General features: G+C 44.0%; 2 protein-coding genes across 6 annotated transcripts in view; one reads left to right on the top strand and one right to left on the bottom strand.

Moving 5' to 3' along the window:
- The window catches only part of Wdsub1 (WD repeat, sterile alpha motif and U-box domain containing 1), a 34,074-nt gene extending 24,689 nt beyond the window's left edge, over nucleotides 1–9,385 (top strand). For all 3 annotated transcript variants that reach the window (XM_026778871.1, XM_013355682.2, XM_026778870.1), the window contains exon 11: nucleotides 8,921–9,385. In XM_026778871.1, coding sequence (XP_026634672.1) covers nucleotides 8,921–9,078 — 158 coding nt within the window. In that variant the 3' untranslated portion in view covers nucleotides 9,079–9,385. The remainder of the gene's footprint in view (nucleotides 1–8,920) is intronic.
- A 5,466-nt stretch (nucleotides 9,386–14,851) lies between these two features.
- Tanc1 (tetratricopeptide repeat, ankyrin repeat and coiled-coil containing 1) overlaps nucleotides 14,852–19,906 on the bottom strand; it is a 222,244-nt gene continuing 217,189 nt past the window's right edge. For all 3 annotated transcript variants that reach the window (XM_026778563.1, XM_013345955.2, XM_026778564.1), the window contains exons 25-27: nucleotides 19,383–19,529; nucleotides 18,486–18,586; nucleotides 14,852–17,883 (exon numbers count right to left, since the gene is read on the bottom strand). In XM_026778563.1, coding sequence (XP_026634364.1) covers nucleotides 16,452–17,883; nucleotides 18,486–18,586; nucleotides 19,383–19,529 — 1,680 coding nt within the window. In that variant the 3' untranslated portion in view covers nucleotides 14,852–16,451. The remainder of the gene's footprint in view (nucleotides 17,884–18,485; nucleotides 18,587–19,382; nucleotides 19,530–19,906) is intronic.

Genomic DNA, 19,906 nt, shown 5'->3' with positions numbered 1-19,906 from the left:
GATCGTTTTACTAAGTGCATGTTAAAACTCCTGAAATGTTTCTCCAGGTGGATGCCCTATTTTGAGTTTATAACTGAGACTCCAGTTTCTGCCTGTATCTGCAAACATGTGGTATTGCTAGTTGTTCTAATCCTGCATAACAGGTATAAAGTGGCATCTCCTTGGACTTTTAACCCTCCCCACAATGAAGCGTTTTTCGATATGCTTCTTACCTACTATCTCTTTCATAATATATAGCCTCATGCCCTTTCCTCATTTTGTATTGAATTATCAGTTTGTTTTCTAAGTGTGTCTTTTGTAAGGCCATGCATTATATACATTTTCTCTATGGCATCTTTGAAAAACATGTTTAATTTTGATGGAATCCACAGAACCATTTTCATATTGATTCATCATTTTTTAATCCTAAGAGGGCTGCCTGTCCAAGGTTGCAGGACTTTTTTTTTTTTTTTACTCCAGACACATTATAGTTTTTAGGTCTATGGTTTATTTTGAGTTAATTTTTGCATGTGGTAAGAAATGAAAATGTCTTCCCTGTTCTTGGTCTTTCCTCACTAAAGTGAATGACCATCCATCGGAGGCCCACTCCCAGGCTCGGTGTTATCCTTATGTCCGATCTTGAGTCAGTTAGTCCTGGACCACTGCTGCTTTTTTAAAAATTGTTTTTATTGAGCTATATATTTTTCTCTGCTCCCCTCCCCTCCTACCCTCTCCCATGGTACCCATACTCCCAATTTACTCAGGAGATCTAATCTTTTTCTACTTCCCATGTAGATTATATCTATGTATGTCTCTTAGGGTACACATTATTGTATAGGTTCTCTGGGATTGTGAAGTGTAGGCTGGTTTTTCTTTGCTTTATGTCTAAAAGCCTACTTATGAGTGAGTACATATGATATTTGTCTTTCTGGATCCGGGTTACCTCACTCAATATGTTGTTTTCTAGATCCATCCATTTGCCTGCAAATTTCAAGATGTTATTATTTCTTTCTGCTGTGTAGTACTCCATTGTGGAAATGTACCACATTTTTCCTATCCATTCTTCAGCTAAGGGGCATGTAGGTTGTTTCCAGGCTCTGGCTATGACAAACAGTGCTGCTATGAACATAGTTGAGTACGTGTTGGCACGGTTGAGCCTTTGGATATATACCTAAAAGTGTTATTACTGGGTATCGAGGAAGGTTGTTTTCTAATTTTCTGAAAAATCACCTTACTGATATCCAAAAGGGCTGTATCAGCTTGCAGTCACACCAGCAACGGAGGAGTGTTCCTTTTACCCCACATCCTCTCCAGCATAAGTTGTCATCAGTGTTTTTGATCTTGGTCATTCTTACCAAGATAAGATGGTATCTCAGAGTTGTTTTGATTTGCATTTCTCTGATGACTAAGGATGTTGAACATTTCCTTAAGTGTCTTTCAACCATTTTAGATTCCTCTGTTGAGAGTTCTCTGTTTAGATCTGTACCCCATTTTTTTTATTGGATTAGTTGTTCTTTTGATGACCAATTTAAGTTCTTTGTATATTTTGGAGATCAGCCCTCTGTCTGATGTGGGGTTAGTGAAGATCTTTTCCCATTGTGTAGGCTGCTGTTTTGTCTTGTTGACTGTGTCCTTTACTTTACCGAAGCTTTTAAGTTTCAGAAGGCCATTTTTGTTTCTCTCAGTGTCTGTGCTACTGGGGTTCTATTTAGGAAATGGTCTCCTGTGCCAATGTATTCAGGTGTACTTCCCACTTTCTGTTCTATGAGATTTAGTGTGGTTGGCTTTATGTTGAGATCTTTGAACCATTTGGACTTGAGTTTTGTGCGTGGTGATAGATATAGAATACATGTTGATATCCAGTTATGCCAGCACCATTTGTTGAATATTTTTTTCCATTTTATACTTTTTGCCTGTCAAAAATAGGGTGTTTGTAGGTGTGTGGATTGATATCTGGGTCTTTGATTTGGTTCCATTGGTCCTCCTGTCTCTTTTTATGCCAATACCAGACTGTTTTCATCATTGTAGCTCTTCTGTATTAGAGTTTGAAGTCAGGGATTGTGATGCCTCCAGAAGTTCCTTTATTTTACAGGATTGTTTTGGCTATCCTGGGTTTTTGCTTTTCCATATGAAATTGAGTATTGTTCTTTTGAGGTCTGTGAAGAATTTTGCTGGGCATTGCATTGAATCTGTAGATTGCTTTTAGTAAGATTGCCATTTTTACTATTTCAATTCTGCCTACCCAAGAGCATGGGAGATCTTTCCACTTCCTGGTGTCTTCTTCAATTTCGTTCTTGTCATACAAGTCTTCCACTTGTTTGGTTAGAGTTACTCTGAGATATTTTATGCTATTTGTGGCTATTGTGAAGGATGATGTTTCTGATTTCTTTCTCAGCACATCATCTGTGTACAGGAGAGTTACTGATTTTTTTGAGTTAATCTTGTATCCTGCTATATTACTGAAAGTGTTTATGAGTTGTAGAAGTTCCTTGGTAGAATTTTTGGGGTCACTTATGTAAACTATCATATCATCAGCAAATAGTGAGAGTTTGACGTCTTTTCTGATGTGTATCCCCTTGATCTCCTTTTGGTGTCTTATTGCTCTAGCTAGGACTTCAAGAACTATATTGAATAGATATGGAGAGAGTGGACAATCTTGTCTTGTTCTTGATTTCTGTGGAATTGCTGGGAGTTTCTATTTAGTTTGATGTTGGCTATTGGCTTGCTGTATATTGCCTTTACTATGTTTAGGTATGTTTCTTGTATCACTGCTCTTTCCAAGACCTTTATCATGAATGGATGTTGTATTTTGTCAAAGGCTTTTTCATCATCTAATGAGATGATCATGTATTTTTTTCAGATTGTTTATATGGTGGATTACATTGACAGATTTTTGTGTGTGTGTGATAGATTTTTGTATGTTGAACCATCCCTACATCTCTGGGATGATGCCGACTTGGTCATGGTAGATGATTTTTCTGATGTGTTCTTGGATTTGGTTTGTCAAGATTTTATTGAGTATTTTTGCATCAATGTTCATGAGTGAAATTCATCTGTCATTCTCTTTCTTAGTAATATCTTTATGTGGTTTGGGTATCAGGGTAATTGTAGCCTCATAAAAAAGAGTTTGGCATTGTTCCTTCTGTTTCTATTGTGTGGAACAATACGAGGAGTATTGATATTAGTTCTTCTTTGAAAATCTTGTAGAATTCTGAGCTGAAATCATCTGGCCTGAGGCTTCTTTTGGTTGGGAGATTTTTGATGAATGTTTCTATTTCTTTAGAAGTTATAGGTCTATTTAATTTATCTGGTCTTGATTTAATTTTGATAAGTGATATTTATCCAGAAAGTTGTCTATTTCAAGTTTTCCAATTTTGTGGAGTACGGGTGACCTAATGATTCTCTGGATTTCCTCTGTGTCTGTTGTTATATCCCTGTTTTATTTCTGATTTTGTTTATTTTCTTTCTCTCTGCCTTATGGTTAGACAGATCTTTACCCAAACTATTTTTTTATTTTCTTGAGGAACCAACTCTTTGTCTCATTGATTCTTTGTATTGTTTTGTTTCTATTTGGTTGATTTCAGCTCTCAATTTTATTATTTCCTGCTGTCGTGTCCTCCTGGGTTAGTTTGCCTCTTTTTGTTCTAAAGTTATCAAATGTTCTGTTAATTCACTAGTGTGGGATTTTTCCAGCTTCTTTATGTAGGCATTTAGTGCTATGAAATTTCCTCTTAACACTGCTTTCATTGTGTCCCATAAATTTGGGTATGTTGTGTGGTCATTTTCATTGAATTTTAGGAAGTCTTTAATTTCTTCATTTCTCCCTTGACCCATTGATGATTCAGGTGAGCATTGTTTAATTTACATGTGTTTGTAGGCTTTCTGAAACTAGTGTTGCTGTTGAATCCTAATTTTAAGCCTTGGTGATCCGATAAGATACTTTTTTTTTTTAATCTGTTGAGGTTTGCTTTGTTACCTAGTTAGTAGGTGGTCAATTTTTGAGAAGGTTACATGTGGTGCTGAGAAGGTATATTCTTTTATGTTTGGGTGGAATGTTCTATGGATGTCTGTTAAGTCCATTGGACTCATAGCATCTTTTAGTTCCCTTATTTCTCTGTTACGTTTCTGTCTGACAGACCTGTCCTGTAATGAGAGTGGGGTGTTGAAGTCTCCCACTATTAGCGTGTGGGGTTTAATGTGTGATTTAAGCTTTAGAAGTGTTTCTTTTACATATGAAGGTGCCCTTGTATTTTGGGCATAGATGTTCAGTATTGAGATTTCCTCTTGATGAATTTTTCCTGTGAGTAGTATGAAATGTCCTTCTTTATCTCTTTTGATTGATTTTAGTTTGAAGCCTATTTTGTTAGATATTAGGTTAGCTATACCAGCTTGTTTCTTAGGTCGATTTGATTAGAAAAATTTTTCCCAACCCTTTACTCTGAGGCGATATCTGTCTTGTATGCAGCAGAAGGATGGATTCTGTTTTTGTATACAGTAAGCTAGCCTGTGTCTTTTAAAAAAATATTATATATATAGTGTTCTGTCTACATATGTGCCTGCTGGTCAGGAGAGAGTGCCAAATATTATTACAGATGGTTTTGAGTGACAAGGTGGTTGCTGGGAATTGAGCTCAGGACCTCTGGAAGAGTAAGCAGTGCTCTTAACCACTGAGCCATCTCTCCAGCCCCTAGCCTGTGAGTTGAGTCCATTTATATTAAGGGATATTAATGGCCAGTGATTGCCAGCTCCTGTTATTTTAGCTTTTGGTGGTGGTGATGGTATTGTGTGTTTTTCCCTTCTTTGGGATTTGCTGCTGTAAGATTATCTATTGTTTGTGTTTTTGTGGATGTAGCCAACTTCCTTGGGTTGGAGTTTTCCTTCTAGCACTTTGTGTAGGGCTTGGTTTGTGGCTAGGCACTGGTTAAATCTGGTCTTGTTTTGTTTTATGGTGATTGAAAGTTTTACTTTCAATAATTGGCATGCAATTATTCTCTTGAGTGGCATTTTTATGGGAAACCAGTTGTCAGGTGTCTTGGTCCCTTCCACCTTTCCTGGCGACCTTTAGCAACTGCTCTGCTGCCACTGTTCTCTGCCCATTGAGACTGTGCTCAAAATTTCAGCTACTGGGCTGGAGAGATGGCTCAGTGATTAAGAGCACTGTCTGCTCTTCCAGAGGTCCTGAGTTCAATTCCCAACAACCACATGGTGGCTCACAACCATCTGTAATGAGATCTGGTGCCTCCTCTGGCGTGTGGGTATACATGGAGGCAGAAAGTTGTATACATAACAAATAAATAAATCTTTAAAAAAAAAACTTCAGTTACTGGGTCATTCCCAGAAGTTGCACGTAGCATGTAGAATATCATTATAGACCTGGAGCCAGGCTGCCTGGGTTTACATTACAGAACTGTTATCTATACCTGCATACTATGGAAAGTCAGCCTGTTGTACAGGGTGAATACGCCACAGTTCCTCCATAATGAAGTGCTATCAGCTGCATATTGAGTATTAAATATTTTCCATGGTTCTTCATGGAATCATTAGAAAAACATAGGTTTTAACTTTTCAGTGTTAAGCCTGCATGCATGTCAGCCTTTCCTCTTAGAAGTACCTTCATTCAAGGAATAATGTCTAGCAATGGGGACATACAAAAAAGGAAATTGGGATATGGCTGGCCAAGCCTGATGATCAAGTTTGACCTCTAGGACCCACTTGGTGAAAGACAAGGTCAGCTCCTGCAAGCTGTCCTCCAGCCTCCACACACACACTTATACAAACAGTAACTGAAGTAGAGAGATGGGAGCGTGCCCATTTAAATAGGCACGCGCTTCTGTGTGGGTGCATGTTGTCCATGTGAATACGTGAAAGGTCAGAGGACAGCCTCTGACCTTTGGTCCCTACCTTTCTTCTTCCTCAGCCGTGTCCACCAAGCTTCTGTGGCTTCTCCTGTTTCCACCTATCTCACCATAGGAGCGTGGCCGTGCCTGACTACACCTGGCTTTACATGGTTCTTAGGCTCCAAACTGGGGTCTTCAAGTACGTTAGCACTGAACCATCCCCTCAGGTCTTCATTCTGTGGAAAGCTTAGAGTCTTTAGGTCAAGGCTGGGGATGTAGCTCCATGGCAACACTTGCCTCGCTTGTATCAGGCCTGCTGGGTATGACCCTCAAACCTGTACACACATGAAAGATGAAACCTTAACATGTAGTGAAAATAAACAAGAAGTTTTCCCCGGTGACATGTTTGAGCTCAGTTACATATTGTATTTCACTTTTTATGTAAATTTAACTGAAAAAGCAGCAGCCGTACCTGTTTTTAGCAGTCTTTCTTCAGGGACTTGGGGTTTTCTGGGAGGCAGTGTGGTCTGTGTGAACGCTCTGGTGGTGAACCTTGGGGTTCTGCTTTGGGATGAACTCTGGTAGGACAGCTTGAAACCTGTGTGTGAATATGTGTGTGTGCATGCTGACATCTGCGAATACATATGAAGATGGCTGTGTGAATATGTGTGTGTGCATGCTGACATCTGCGAATACATATGAAGATGGCGTTTTCCTCAACCTCTCAGTCTGAGGCAGGCTCTCTCTCCGGAGGAGAGAACATGAAAATCTTACTTACTAAAGAAAACTTATTAAATATGGGTGTAGGAGAGAGGAGATTATTAGCTAGTTTATGGTTTATTTATATCATAAATAGGAACCAAATGGACACTATCTTATAATGTCTTTATTCCTTTTAAAGAAAAAAGTGGTCAGGCGGTGGTGGTGCTCACCTTTAATCCCAGCATTTGGAGGCAGAGGCAGGTAGACTTTAGTAAGTTCCAGACCAGCCTGGTCTACAAAAGGAGTTCCAGGACAGCCAGGACTGTTATACAGAGAAAAACAAACAAACAGAAAAAAATGTAACCAGTAGGTCAAAAGAAATTGCTGCCTAGCAGTGGTGTACACCTTTAATTCCAGCACTCAGGAGGCAGAGGCAGGTGGATCTCCGAGTTTGAGGTCAGCCTCGTCTACACTGAACTCCAGGACAGCCAGAACTATTACACAGAGAAACCATGTCTAGGAAAAAAGGAAGGAGAAGGAGGAAGAAGCAATAAATTCCTAAAGCAGTTTTTCCATAGTGAAAGAATCTGTGACCATAGAAATAAAGTTGAGCTATGTTCAGCGTAATTTACCTGTAGTCTGAAACAAGACAGTTGCCGCTAAGTGAAGGGGTCTGAAGAGCCAGAATCCAGATCCCAAGAAAACAGAAGACAAGAACGCTGCCTAACACTGTGGACCTCACCTCTTGGTGAGCATGGCCAGCATAGTTGCCAGCAGTAGCTCAAAGCGCAGCAGCTCCAGGCGGTGGGAGGAGAACGCGGTGACAGAATGTTCACACCCCTGACCAGAACAGCCACAAGAGTGGACTCAAAACTTCAAAACAGAAAATTTAGCTTCTGTCTGAATGCAAAGCCTCCATAGATGCTAATTGTGTACACAAGAGGCAACACAAAGTGTTCTGTTACAGCAGTAGATGACAGGAGATTTTAAAGGGTCCTTTACCTAAGCTAAAACACATTTAGCACAGTTCTCTGGCCTATTGGCACAGGAATTAGTCATGGATCTGTCAGCGGTACTGAGTAGAGACACCAAACTGCACAAACCTTACTGAACGGGGTATTAACGAGGCAAGTTCAGCTTTCACAACACAACAGAATGGAGTTTTTCTTAAACTCTTGTTATAACTCAACATTTGGTCATTAGCAGTGGGCAAATAACCAGGGTATGGTGGTACATGCCTGTCATTCCAGTGGTGGGGAGGTAGGAGGATGGCTGCAAGCTTGAAGTCAGCCTGGGCTACATAGTGGAATCATGTCTAGAAGAAAAAGGCAGATAGTTTGAATAAACCATCTTACAACTGGGCAGTATGCTCAGTGTCATTATGGTCATCAGTGGAATACAACTCAGAGCCACACTGCAGCCATGTTAGCTGATGGCTTAGTCTCAAAACGTTGGGGAAAATAAGTATTGGCAGAATGGACAGAAAATGGAGTCTTATGTTGTTGGTGAGAATTTAAAATGCTCTGGCTGTTGTTGAGACAAACTTGGCAGTTTCCCAAAACTTATACCTACGTTATAACTCCTAGGTGTGCGTGTCCAGGTTCACGGGAGAAGCTGGGCACAGACAGCAGTGTCGAGAATACCCACAGAATAGAAACTGTTCAGATTTGCTTCTTTCAACAGAAGGGATACATACAATGTACAGCTACACAGTTATTAGCCGTACAAAGCTGAAGTGTCAACAAAAATGTAATCATGGCTGAAGCCCCATGAATGCAAGGCTGTCATGTTTCCATGGGGAGGCAGGAGGATGGGAATTGAGGGCTCTGTTTTCAACAATTGCAGGTTTCATAGATTTAGCATAGGGAGAGAAGCAAGCATCTCAGCCTGGGGGAAAACAGTGCAGGCTCAGCAGTGAAAGTAGTGGAGCAGGAACTCCAAGCTCACACTGGTCTCCCCTCCTGGGGGCCCACGAGTTTGCGTCCCATTGCTCACCACACATGTCAAAGAAAGCAAACCACTTAGCACAAACGGGGCATAAAGATGGCAGGGATTACTTTGCTCCTCGCCATCTGTTCTGGTCATATTCTGTCGTCTCTAACTCCAGTGCTGTTCATTACCTGGAAGAGTTTCGCTGGGTTATCCCTAAGGCTCTTTTCTTCCCTCTACCTTACCAAAATTTATCTTCATACCACTCTACCCTTTTTATTCGAGCAAAGTTTCTGAATTTCAACATAGCTCTGACGTCAGCTGCTGTGTTCCGACACAGCCCAGCCCAGCCTTAGTACACCTTCTGGGGGACGAGCCGTCTGTTGTGGAAGAGGTATTTTAGACATGGTACAGGCAAAGTAAGAAGACGATTTGTTTACCGATCTTTTTTTCAAATAATTTTTTTTTTCCAGATGGCTATTCCTATGAGAGAGAAGCAATGGAAAATTGGATCCACAAAAAGAAACGCACAAGCCCCATGACAAACTTGGTTCTTCCTTCACTGGTACTGACACCAAATAGGACTCTGAAAATGGCCATCAACCGATGGCTGGAGACTCATCAGAAATGAACTGCATCATATATGGTATCGGATACATTTTCTCAGTGATGTCATTCAATGCTAACGGGGCATTACAAAAGCAAAATAGAAGGAAAAGACATATTAAATTCAGTTACTTAAAAAAACCTGTTGATTATTATCCTTAAAACATAGAATTACACATCTAAAGTCATTGCTGTTTCTATCAAAGTGAAAATATTTTCTGCACTAACAGGAAAGTGTATAGAAATAAAACTTTACTGTGACTTTGAATTGCAGTGCCTAAATGTGTTCTGATTGATGTAGGCCACAGCCTAGATTCTATGGCTGTTTCCATCTTGGATAACAGCCATTCAATAGTTTTATAATAGAATTTTCACAATATAATTGTAAATTGTTCAATAAATCAGAAAAAAAAAATCACTCCAGGCATGTTGAATAGCAATTTTGTTCGGTTTTAAATTTGTATAGTGGAAGGATTTCTCTCCATTATTCAACCTTGGATGTAAACTAGGCCAGATAGTCATTAACTTCGCTGAAATACATCAAGTGACAAACCACCTTCCCTTCAAAACTTGGAATTCTTAGGCATTCCCAATATGGGAGAACTTATGTCCAGTCAGCCCGCCCGGTACCTGCTACACCACCAGCACCGGATCTGCATCTGTCACACAGGACCTGACGTTCATGGTGGCGGTCTGTACTGGTCTCTCAAATGCCTGCTGAAGTAGTTCCCAGGAGCGGAGCCATCAGTGAGAGGCTCACTGCAACCAAACTGCCAGGGCAGGGAGCAGAACTGTCTTTAGCCTTTATCCTGTTCATTCAGGCCCCCAAACATTCACAAAGTATCCAAGAACAACAGAATTAAGAATTAAAGCCTTACTCTGGGAATCCGGGGTACATACCGGGTCAGTGTTTGACAAAGCCTCTTATTAACTAACATTTATTCTTGGTCAGAATGGCGAATCTCTGAACAAGCCCAGACCATAAAAATACTGGCAGCAGGACCGCATCAGAGAGCTCTTTCAAAATACAGCACCGAATTACGTTAGTCAGGGGTGTAAGGACAAAAGTCACAAAGCACATACTTCCTGCCTACATGCATTCCAGGGCAAGCAAGCTTGTTCACAGAAGGGAAAGCGCAGGGTTTGTGAAGACCAGGCAATTATAAGAATAGCCCCCAGCATTCCGGAAGTTACCTGCATTGGGCAAGTGGGTCTTACAGGTTAGAGGCATTTTTGTTTTATAATTCTCTTAAACTTTTATTTATTTATTTGGTTTTTTCGAGACAGGGTTTCTCTGTGGTTTTGGAGCCTGTCCTGGAACTAGCTCTGTAGACCGGGCTGGTCTCGAACTCACAGAGATCCGCCTGCCTCTGCCTCCCGAGTGCTGGGATTAAAGGCGTGTGCCACCACCGCCTGGCTCTATTAAACTTTTAAACACAATGTTCACCATCATAGAAACTGATTGTATTCTCTAAGGTTTTTTGTTTTTTTTTTTTCCCCAATTTTTGGTTTTGTTTTCCGAGACAGGTTTTGCTCTGTTGCCTAGATTGCCCTGCGATGGCCAAGTGGCCTGGGTTGGCTAAAATCTGTCATCATCCTGCTTCTGTCTCCCGAATGCTGAGAAGACAGAAAGCTGCCATCCAACCCTGCCCCAGTCTCCTAGTTACTGACATCTCTGGCTGACCTAATCAAATTCCCATTGTGTCGTTCCCCGCCCCCCTCCACTCCCCACAGCTCACTTTAGATTAGAATTCCTAGCTTTTTTAAGATCATTTTTAAGGTTTTGCTTTATCTGGGTGTGGTGGCACTGGCCTTTGTCCAGCAGAAGAAGGTAAATCTATGAGCTGGAGGCCGGCAGGTCTTCATAGTGCGTTCCAGGATAGACAAGGTTACATAGGGACAACCTTTTTTCTAAAAAAAAAAACCAAAACCAAAACCAAAAACAGTTTTATTTCACGTGTTTAGTATTTTGCTTACACGTGTGTATTTTTCACCCCATGAGTGCCTGGGACTTTAGGAAGTCAGAAGAAGAAATGGGAAGCCCAGGAACTGGAGACTGTTAAGTTTCAAACCAAAGGCTGAGGTGCCTACATATCAAAGCGGACCTTGTCTGCAGGCTCTTCCGCAGCCCTCAGTCCCTACCTGTTACATGGCAGGGCTGGCAGGCCCTGCCCTCTCACCTCAGCTCTCTAGCCCTTCCCCCATAGTGGCTCACAACCCTCTGTCACTCTAGGTCCTAGAAATCCACTGCCCTCTTCTGGCCTCCAGAAGCACCAGAAATACACATGGCAAACAGAACCGCAAATAGAACTAATTCAGAAAAACAGAAAAAAAAAAGTTCATATAAGTATTTTGTAAACAAAAAGCGCTGTGGATGTTTAATCACAAGACTGTCCCAGTCTGCTGTGCATAAGTAAAATACTGCTCATAAATCTTTAAAAATGCCTGGCGGTGGTGGGGCACGCCTTCAATCCCAGCTCTTGGGGGGCAGAGGCAGGTGGAGCTATAGCTTGGTCGACAGAGTGAGTTCAGGGCCAGTCAGGGCTATACAGAGAAACAAAACAAGACGGAGAAACAATGTAAACACACCCTTTACTCTCCTATTTCATAGGCAGTGAATAAGTTCCTTTACAGAAAGCTGCCCAATCTAGCTATCCTTTGTAACCACTGCTTTGGGAGTTTTAGGACAGATGCCGGACTGTATTTCTTTTGTTTCATAGGCAGACCCCTTCATCCATGATTGCAGAGGGGATATATTTATCCTACATGATTTACAGTTTCACTGTGGGCAAAACACTGACAGTGAGTTCTGCGAAGTGGTGCTTTAACCCAAAATCTACGAAATTATACTGTTATCTCTAGGTGTCCTTTAATTTAGAAAAGAGCCACCGTTAGACCAAATTTTTTTTTTTTTGTTTTTTGTTTGTTTTTCAAGACAGGGCTTCTCTGTAGCTTTGGAGCCTGTCCTGAAACTCCCTTTGTAGACCAGGCTGGTCTCGAACTCACAGAGATCCGCCTGCCTCTGTCTGCCTCCCAAGTGCTGGGATTAAAGGCATGCGCCACCACCGCCCGGCGACAAATATCTGTTTTTATAAAGTGGTAGACATGCTGGAAGTGAGCAGCTTTTCACAGAAAAGTTAACGATCAGTGAAAGTCACTGACAGAAAGGGTGGTTGAAAAATTTTTAGATGTGTTGGGGCTGGAGAAGCGGCTCAATGGTTATGAGCACCAGGTGTTTGTTCCTCTAGAGGACCCGGGTTCAATTCTCAGCACCCATGTGGTGGCTCACGACTGTCTGTAACTCCACTTCCAGGGGGCCCATGGCACCAGGCACGCGCATGGCACACACACACACACATAAGCAGACAAAATACTATGCACATAAAGTAAAATAGATGGATTAAGGTTTCTTATAAAGCAAAATACCTGAAAACTGCTGGTTTTCCAAATTCAACATTTTCTATATAAACAGACGATGCCAGACAACCCCATCTTCAACACAAGGTAAGCAAAAACCCAACTCCAACCAAGACCCTCGGCCCCCTGATGGACGCTGTGGGCCCAGGGGCTGGTTTAGGGGTCCAGCGCCCTCTGACTGGAGCTTCGTGAGACTTCACTTCTTGCCTGGACAATAAGCATGTCCTGTCTTTACCACGACTAAATCCGAACAGCGATGCCATGGCAGTCCTCACGCACTGCTGCTGTCTAGTATAGCCAGGACAAGAGCTGTGCGTTCAGAATTCAGGACTACTTCGGCCCTCCTGGCCCATTCTTCTCTTTTAACCTTGACACACTGTTGAAGCCTGGAAGCACTGAAAGGCTCTAGCAACAAGAACAAGACAGTAACCTAGTTATTAAGCTTCGGTTCCCAAGTTACTCTCTTCCTGGAAGGAGACAGCTGCCAGGGGAAAGTAGTCTTTTTTAGAAGGTGTCCCCACAGGGATGTCCCCTTGCTCCATTGAGCCCAACCCCATGCATATAATGCACAGACTAACTGAATTTAATGGGTTCGTAAAAACAAAACCGTGGAGTTGGGACAGTACATGTGGATTGGGATACAGGGGAGCTGGAAAAGGGAAATTGGGGGTATGGTCATATTCATTGTATGCATGTATGAAATTCTCAGGAAAATGCTTTCTAAAAAGGACTCGAGTATAGCACAGCAGCATTAGGAATCATTGCGTCGACTCCACCCCCACTCCTACCCCATGTGCGGCTCTATCCTAGGTCTCTGGGCCATCCAGGCAGCGTCAGGGGTGAGCGCTTCCTCATGGCATAGATGGAAAGCTGGACCAACCAGTCATTGGCTGGCCACGCCCATGGTTTCTGGGGCACCTTTATCGCAACACCTCTTGCAGACACCTTTACCACAACAACTCTTGCAGGCAGGATGAATTGTAGATCAAAAGTTTTTATAGCTAGGTGCCTAGCCGAGTTGTCATCAGAGAAGCCTCATCCAGCAGCTGCTGGAAACAGATGGAGACCCACAGGCAGATCTTAAACAGTTCGGGGAATCGTGTTGAAGAGAGGGAGAAAGGATTGTGGGAGCCAGAGGGGTCAAGGACACTACAAGAAAATTCACAGAATCAACTAACCTGGTCCCATAGGTGCTCATGGAGACCAAACTGACAACCAGGGAGCCTGCATGGGCCTGATCTAGGCTCATGAATATATGTGACAGTTGTGTAGCTTGGCTTTCTTGTGGGGCCCCTAACAGTGGGAACAGGGGCTGTCTCTGACCCTTGCTGACTTTGGGACCCTTCCCCCTCACACTAGGTTGGTCCAGCACCATGGGGGGAGGTGCCTAGTCCTACTCCAACTTTTTGTGCCATATTTGGTTGATATCTATGGGAGGAAGGCCTGCCCTTTTCTGAATAGAAATGGATGAGGGATTGAAGGGGGAGGGACTGAGAAGAGAGGAAAGAGGAGAAACTGTGGCTGGGATGTAAAAAATAAAAATCTCATACATATGAAAAAAGCATAGACATATGGCAACAAGGATGAAGGAAATCTCACAGTCCCCAGCACTAGATGGAGAGCTACCGGCAACTAACGGCTGCTGAGAGAAGAAAAACATCTCAAGAGGCAAGCCCCCCAGTAGGCTACCCAGTTCTAAATGCATGCACATACAAGCAACAATAGCTGGACTCTGCAGATTAGGGAGGGGTGTGAGTGTGTGCACGTGTGTGTGTGACAGTAACTGAAGGGCCATGAATTTGAGAAGGCATGGGATGATGAGGGAGGATGGAAGACAGGGAGCTGGAAAAGGGAATATAGTATGCACATGGGAAAGTCTCCAAAAACTTGAAGTTACAAAATACATAAACAAAAACATTTCAAACAAAAACATTTCAAGTAAGTATTGTATCACGATGCCACAAAAACTGCATCATTCTTGACTGCTTTGAAACCACCTGTGGGCATAAAGACAAATGGACGCGTTTAACTGAAAGATAACGCCAATGTGCCAGAAGAGCCAGCCGTTCCCCGAGCTCTATTCTCTAACCGCTCAGTGCACCGCCAGCTACAGGGTTACGGCTAACCCGCTGCTGGCGAGCCCATCAGCACACACGGCTTCTCCTCATGCTTCTTTCCTATTTAAGGAAAAAATCACCAGTTAGGATACTAGCATCCTCTGGAATTTCCAGAAGCTTCCACTTTGTTCTGAAATGAAAATGAAATATGAGATTGTTGGCACATGGAAAGCATCTTCCACTCTTCAGGGGAACACTAACACGAGGCGGATAGCTGTAGGAGGGATATTACTGTCTACTCAGCCCATGAACGAATGCCAACCCACTGTTGTAATGGTTTTTATTCCATACGGAAAAGTACAGTAGTTGTGCAGAAACGAAACTACATAACAAAAGGAAAGACGTTCACAAATATTAAAGAAAACAATAAATAGCCAGAGTAATTAGAGCGGAACTCAGAGGAAGCTCGTACAAACGGCCTAGCTCTTTGTACACAGCACGCTACACACACAGGAACAAATGCCAAACGACACCGCAAGGTCCCTTACTTGTACAAAACCTTAGTGATGCTCACAGGAAAACATCAGGGCTACTCATTTTTAAAACATTCTGCAAATATAGAACTTCCTTCTCCCCAGTTCTAGAAAATACATTTCACATCTCAATGTATAAAATACTTCCCCCACCTCTCTCAAACCAGCATTTGGACATCCTCCAATAACACCATTTTCATATAAAAATACCTTAAAACATGGCTCATCCCTGTACCTTATCTTTACAGATGAACGCTACACCAGCGCGGACGTTAGCACCTCCGAGGTGCTCAGACGATGAGATAAAGTGCCGTTACGGGTATACTGTTAACATGCCATGAGATCGCGTCGTCCAGTGCGATCCCCAGCACGGTGAAGTTTACAGAGAACATGCAGATAGATGGCGGGGTTTTGCTGTTTGTCTGTAGATTAACTTCTTTTGAGTCATATTTACAAGTGTGGATAAAACTGGGCTAGCTATTTATATATACAACATGTGACCACGAGATAATAACTGAGTAATGAAAGCAAAACAGCCGCCCAGACCTCAAGGATCCTGTTTAAACACTGTCCTCAGAGGACACCAGAGGCTCGATGCAGGGACTCTCGTCACTGTCTAGAGCACTTTTGGAACCAGCTAGAGCTGGTTTGTAGGCACTACCAAGAGAGTTTGTCTTTGTACTTTTGCACAAAGTATCTGACCTGCTCACCAAAGTTCTAGACAGCCTTTTCCCTTCTATCGGTGACACCGTGCGGCGTGAGCATAGTTCCTAAAAGGGGGCTACAAAAATACTCTGCAAAAACACTGTAACATGGAAATACGCATTTGATCCCTTCTGAGTAACGCCATGACGGGAACGACACCTGGGTGTGCTCATATTTCCCTGACAAACAAAACCCTGCTGTTTACAGTCACATTCTATCCAGCCAGAAGCAGTTTTTATACGTATGTAAGAACTGGGGTGACTAAGGGGCCTGGAACTTAAACATTCCCCAGTCTTCTCCAGGATACACTTCCAGATAGTACATCAGGAATTACAATCTTTTACCAATGGATTTTTTTTTTCTTCTCTAAGTAGATGTGCTTTTATACATAGCAAACCAAATCATCTCCTAAGAGAACAGCATTAGTTGATGTCTTCTTGGCAGCCTTTAAATTTGACAGAAGCTGACTGTAGTTTTCAATTCTGTTTAGTATTCTGTTTGCAGGTGATTTCTAGCTACTTGCTATAGTTTTATTCTACATTTTTAATATGTCAATGGCATCAGATCCACCCAAGAGGTGGAAAATATGGCTAAAATGTAATTTTATTATGAAAAAAAAAAGACATTATTCTCTACCACGAGCCAACAGACTGCACTCCGAATACTACACAGGGGTTGCTTAAGGCTCACACATTTGACTCTATGAATGATCGCTTTGGTTTCGCAGAAGTGAGGTGGCTCCTGTGGGCTTCCGTACTGACATGGGGCGGCGGCTGCTTCGAGATGTTTTCCTGATACAGATGAGGGACACCCTTAGTTTTCCTGCTGTCTTGACAGAGGGCTGGAATTTGGCACTTGCTCTCCTCCAGCTCCTTCACCTGTGCCCCGTTGTGGATGCTCGTGCTCAGCGGGGAAACCGAACAGGGTTTGGCTTGGCTACAATACCCGCCTGGCTTGAGAGCGGGCTTTTCGGAGCTAGACTGCAGGCCAGCTGCAGTGGCTGTGTTTGTCAGTAGCCCCTCTGGCACCTGGGAGTGCCAGGAGCGACTGGGAGGATTGGTCTGCTGCTGAAACCTGGCAGTCTTGTCCATGATGCCCATGAACGGGGTATTGCGGGGCCTGTGTTCAGTGGTGCCGCCCTGCGCCTGACTGGTACCTTTGTCTTTGATTCGCGAGTCTGGTCCTTGGACCTTGAACCCTTCTGAGAAACTACTGCTGGAGGTCAAACTACTGGTTGAACTTGACATCTTTATGCTGCTGGATGGGGAGCCAGAAGAGCCCGAGCTAGTGAGGGAAGCCGGGTGCCGGGCATCGCTGCCACTCATTGGCCCGCCCTGGCTTGCAGGAGCCACGTCCACGGTCATGGAGGCGTGAGCCAGGAGCCGCTCGGCAGCTTTGACTTTGCTTGGTAGAGGATAAGCGGCGCCGCTCTCGCTGCGCTGCAGCTGGAGATTCTGGCTGGGGCCCAGTCTATCCCCAAAGTGGCCACATCCAGTTCCTGCAGGGAAAGGACTTGGTCCCTCTAAATGCTGGTTTCTGCTGGCGGCAGGGGCTACAGATATTCTACCAGGCATCGGACTTGGGGGAGGGTTCTGGGAAGACGCCTGTAGTTTTGTGCTACTGTTTCTCATGCTAGACTGCCCAGAACCCAGATGTTGGTTGGTCTTCACTATCTGTGCCTGTTTGGTAGGCTGCATAACCAAGCCTGGCTGGGCTACAGTCTCTCTCAGGGACTTGCTGGTTCCTGCCCGGCTCTGTGGTGACACTGGTCTGCCTTTGGACTGTAATCCCTCTTGAAGGTTTCGGATATATGGGGAAGGGACAGATGACGGGGGCTGGGATCTGGGAGTTGGGGAAATGGATTCTTCCGGTGATGAGGATTCTTCCTCTTCTGCCTCCTCGATGGGGAAGGGGTCCTTTAAACTAGAGGCTGGTGCGTCTTCTTCATTGTCCGAGTCATTGGAGGGGGCTGGCAGGGGACCCTGCTGTTTTTGCTGCTGGTTCCTTTGGAGTTGCTTGCACTCTTCTTCCACCCGGGCCAAAAGCCTCTTGATTTCCTGGTTGGCTGGACAGAGTTTCACAGCCTCCTGCAAGTCAGCCAGAGCTGCCAGGAACTGTCTTTACATGAAAGCAGAAGATATGATTAGAAGCCACGTATGAGAATGCTCTGAATGTAACCTAGCTGTCCTCGAAGGGGGAAGAGTGAGGTTCAAGCACTTGCTGAGGTGTTTAGGTCCTGGTTAGCCCAGAGTTGCCAGGCTGAGTATGGTGCAGCATGGCACTGTGACTCAGTGACCCTGGTCTATCCATCAGAGCATTGTGACTCGGTGACCCTGATCTATCCATAAAGATCCACAGACAGAGGGTGCCAAAGTCAGGCTCACAGTATCTTCTTTGGCCCTTATCATGCCCCCTTCTAACTCAGAGATCAGACACAACCCTCTTCTGCTCCCCTGCCACCCCTATTTGCCAGTCTCACTGAAGCAAGAACTCGGCAGGTGTTCTGTGCTGGGGTACGGAGGGGAATATGAAGAAAGTCAAAGGCTGACCACTATAGTAACAGCCGCTACCATGCCTCTTGGAAGCTACTGGTCTCTATAAAAAGGATGAGAGCTGTCTGAGTAACAACCCTGATGAAGGAAAATACCCGCAAACTCATCTAGCAGGCTAGACCTCCCAGACCGAAAAGGCTCCCATAGTCACGTGACCCCAGAGAGTACCTGCTATTCCTTTTGGCTCTTGCCCGGGCATAAAAGGCTTCATAGGACTTGGGTTTCAGTTCCAGAGCCTTTGAAGCAAATTCTTCTGCCAAGCCAAAGTCCTGGGGCCAACAATTAAACACATGAGTCAGAAGTAGTGTCAAGAACAGGGACTGTCTCCCAGGAGCTCTGCTCTAAGGGCAGCGGGGCACTGGGACCTGGGGGGTAGCGCAAGGCATAGGTCCCCATCTGCTTGCTTCAAGCTGGATAACCAGAGCTGAGGACTGTTCTTCAGATCCATTACAGAAGCAGCAATTATGACTCAGGAGAGAGCAGTGGCAACCGGGCCCAGAAGGCAAAGGTAACAGGACAGAGTCCAACACGAGAGCAGTCTGTGTATATGTCTGTGTGCATGCATCCATCCTTCTGCTCTCTCAGCAGGGCAGGAGTGTGGGCCCCAGAGCAGGTGAGCTACACTGGGTGGGGGTGGGGTGAAGTTTCAAACATCAGTCGGAAGAACTAGAGACATCCAGTAGTAACAAAGTACAAGCTAACCACTGTGGGTGAGAAACTGAGTATTCACTAAGCAGACCCCCTGAACAAACCTAAGAGCCACAAGGCAGGCTGACTGTCACGGCCATTTCTGCTGGACTTTTCTAGAATGTGGGGAGGGAAGGCCTTTGATTGTGGACAAAGCTGGGAGCATCACAGCTGGGGGAGGGGGGCACAGCTTGTATTTGCTGCTTTCGCTGAAGCAAAGGCAAATCAACCTAAGTGCTTTCTTCCACCAGCATTTTGGGAGGTGGGCAGTGGCTATGACCTTGACCTCGCAGCACCCCAGACAGAAGGGTGTCCCAAGATTGAGCCTCCCGTCACCTGCTGCTAAAGAACTGGGTAAGGATAACAACGCTGGCTTACGTTTGTTTTCCTCCGGCATCGAGACAGATTGAGATAGAGGGAGACTCTGAGCTCATTAAAGGGCCTCATGTCTTCCCCGAATCCTTCCCGAGGAAACTTCCTTAAGGCGTACTGGTACCTCTGGGCCGCCTCCTTCATCTTCCCTTTCTAGGATTCAAAAATCACATTAAGTTATCCTTTCCCAGGGGCCCTAAGATGAGCCACAGTGTTGAAGACCCTCCCTCACGTAAAAGCATCACAGCACGTGAGAAGGATCTGGACAGGTAGGCATCTTAGGAACCGAGACACTGACTAGTGTGAACGTGCTCAGGCTGCACCAACTTCACACCACAAGGACATAGATGGCTTAACAAGAAAGTGTAAGCTGCAAAATCACCAACTCTCCACCTTCACACAGCAAATTATCTTCTCACATATAACTTCAGTGTTATTTCAAGAACCGTGTTTCACTGAAATATATTTTAATTTCAAGTAGAATAGAAAGCCAACGAAGAGGCAAAGCTGATGAAAAAAATGCTGTTGTT

Source organism: Microtus ochrogaster, chromosome 4, assembly GCF_000317375.1.
Source record: "Microtus ochrogaster isolate Prairie Vole_2 chromosome 4, MicOch1.0, whole genome shotgun sequence".
NCBI classification, from domain to species: Eukaryota; Metazoa; Chordata; class Mammalia; order Rodentia; family Cricetidae; genus Microtus; species Microtus ochrogaster.
The sequence above is the reverse complement of the archived record's forward strand: the minus strand, read 5'-3'. Positions and strand labels throughout refer to the sequence as shown.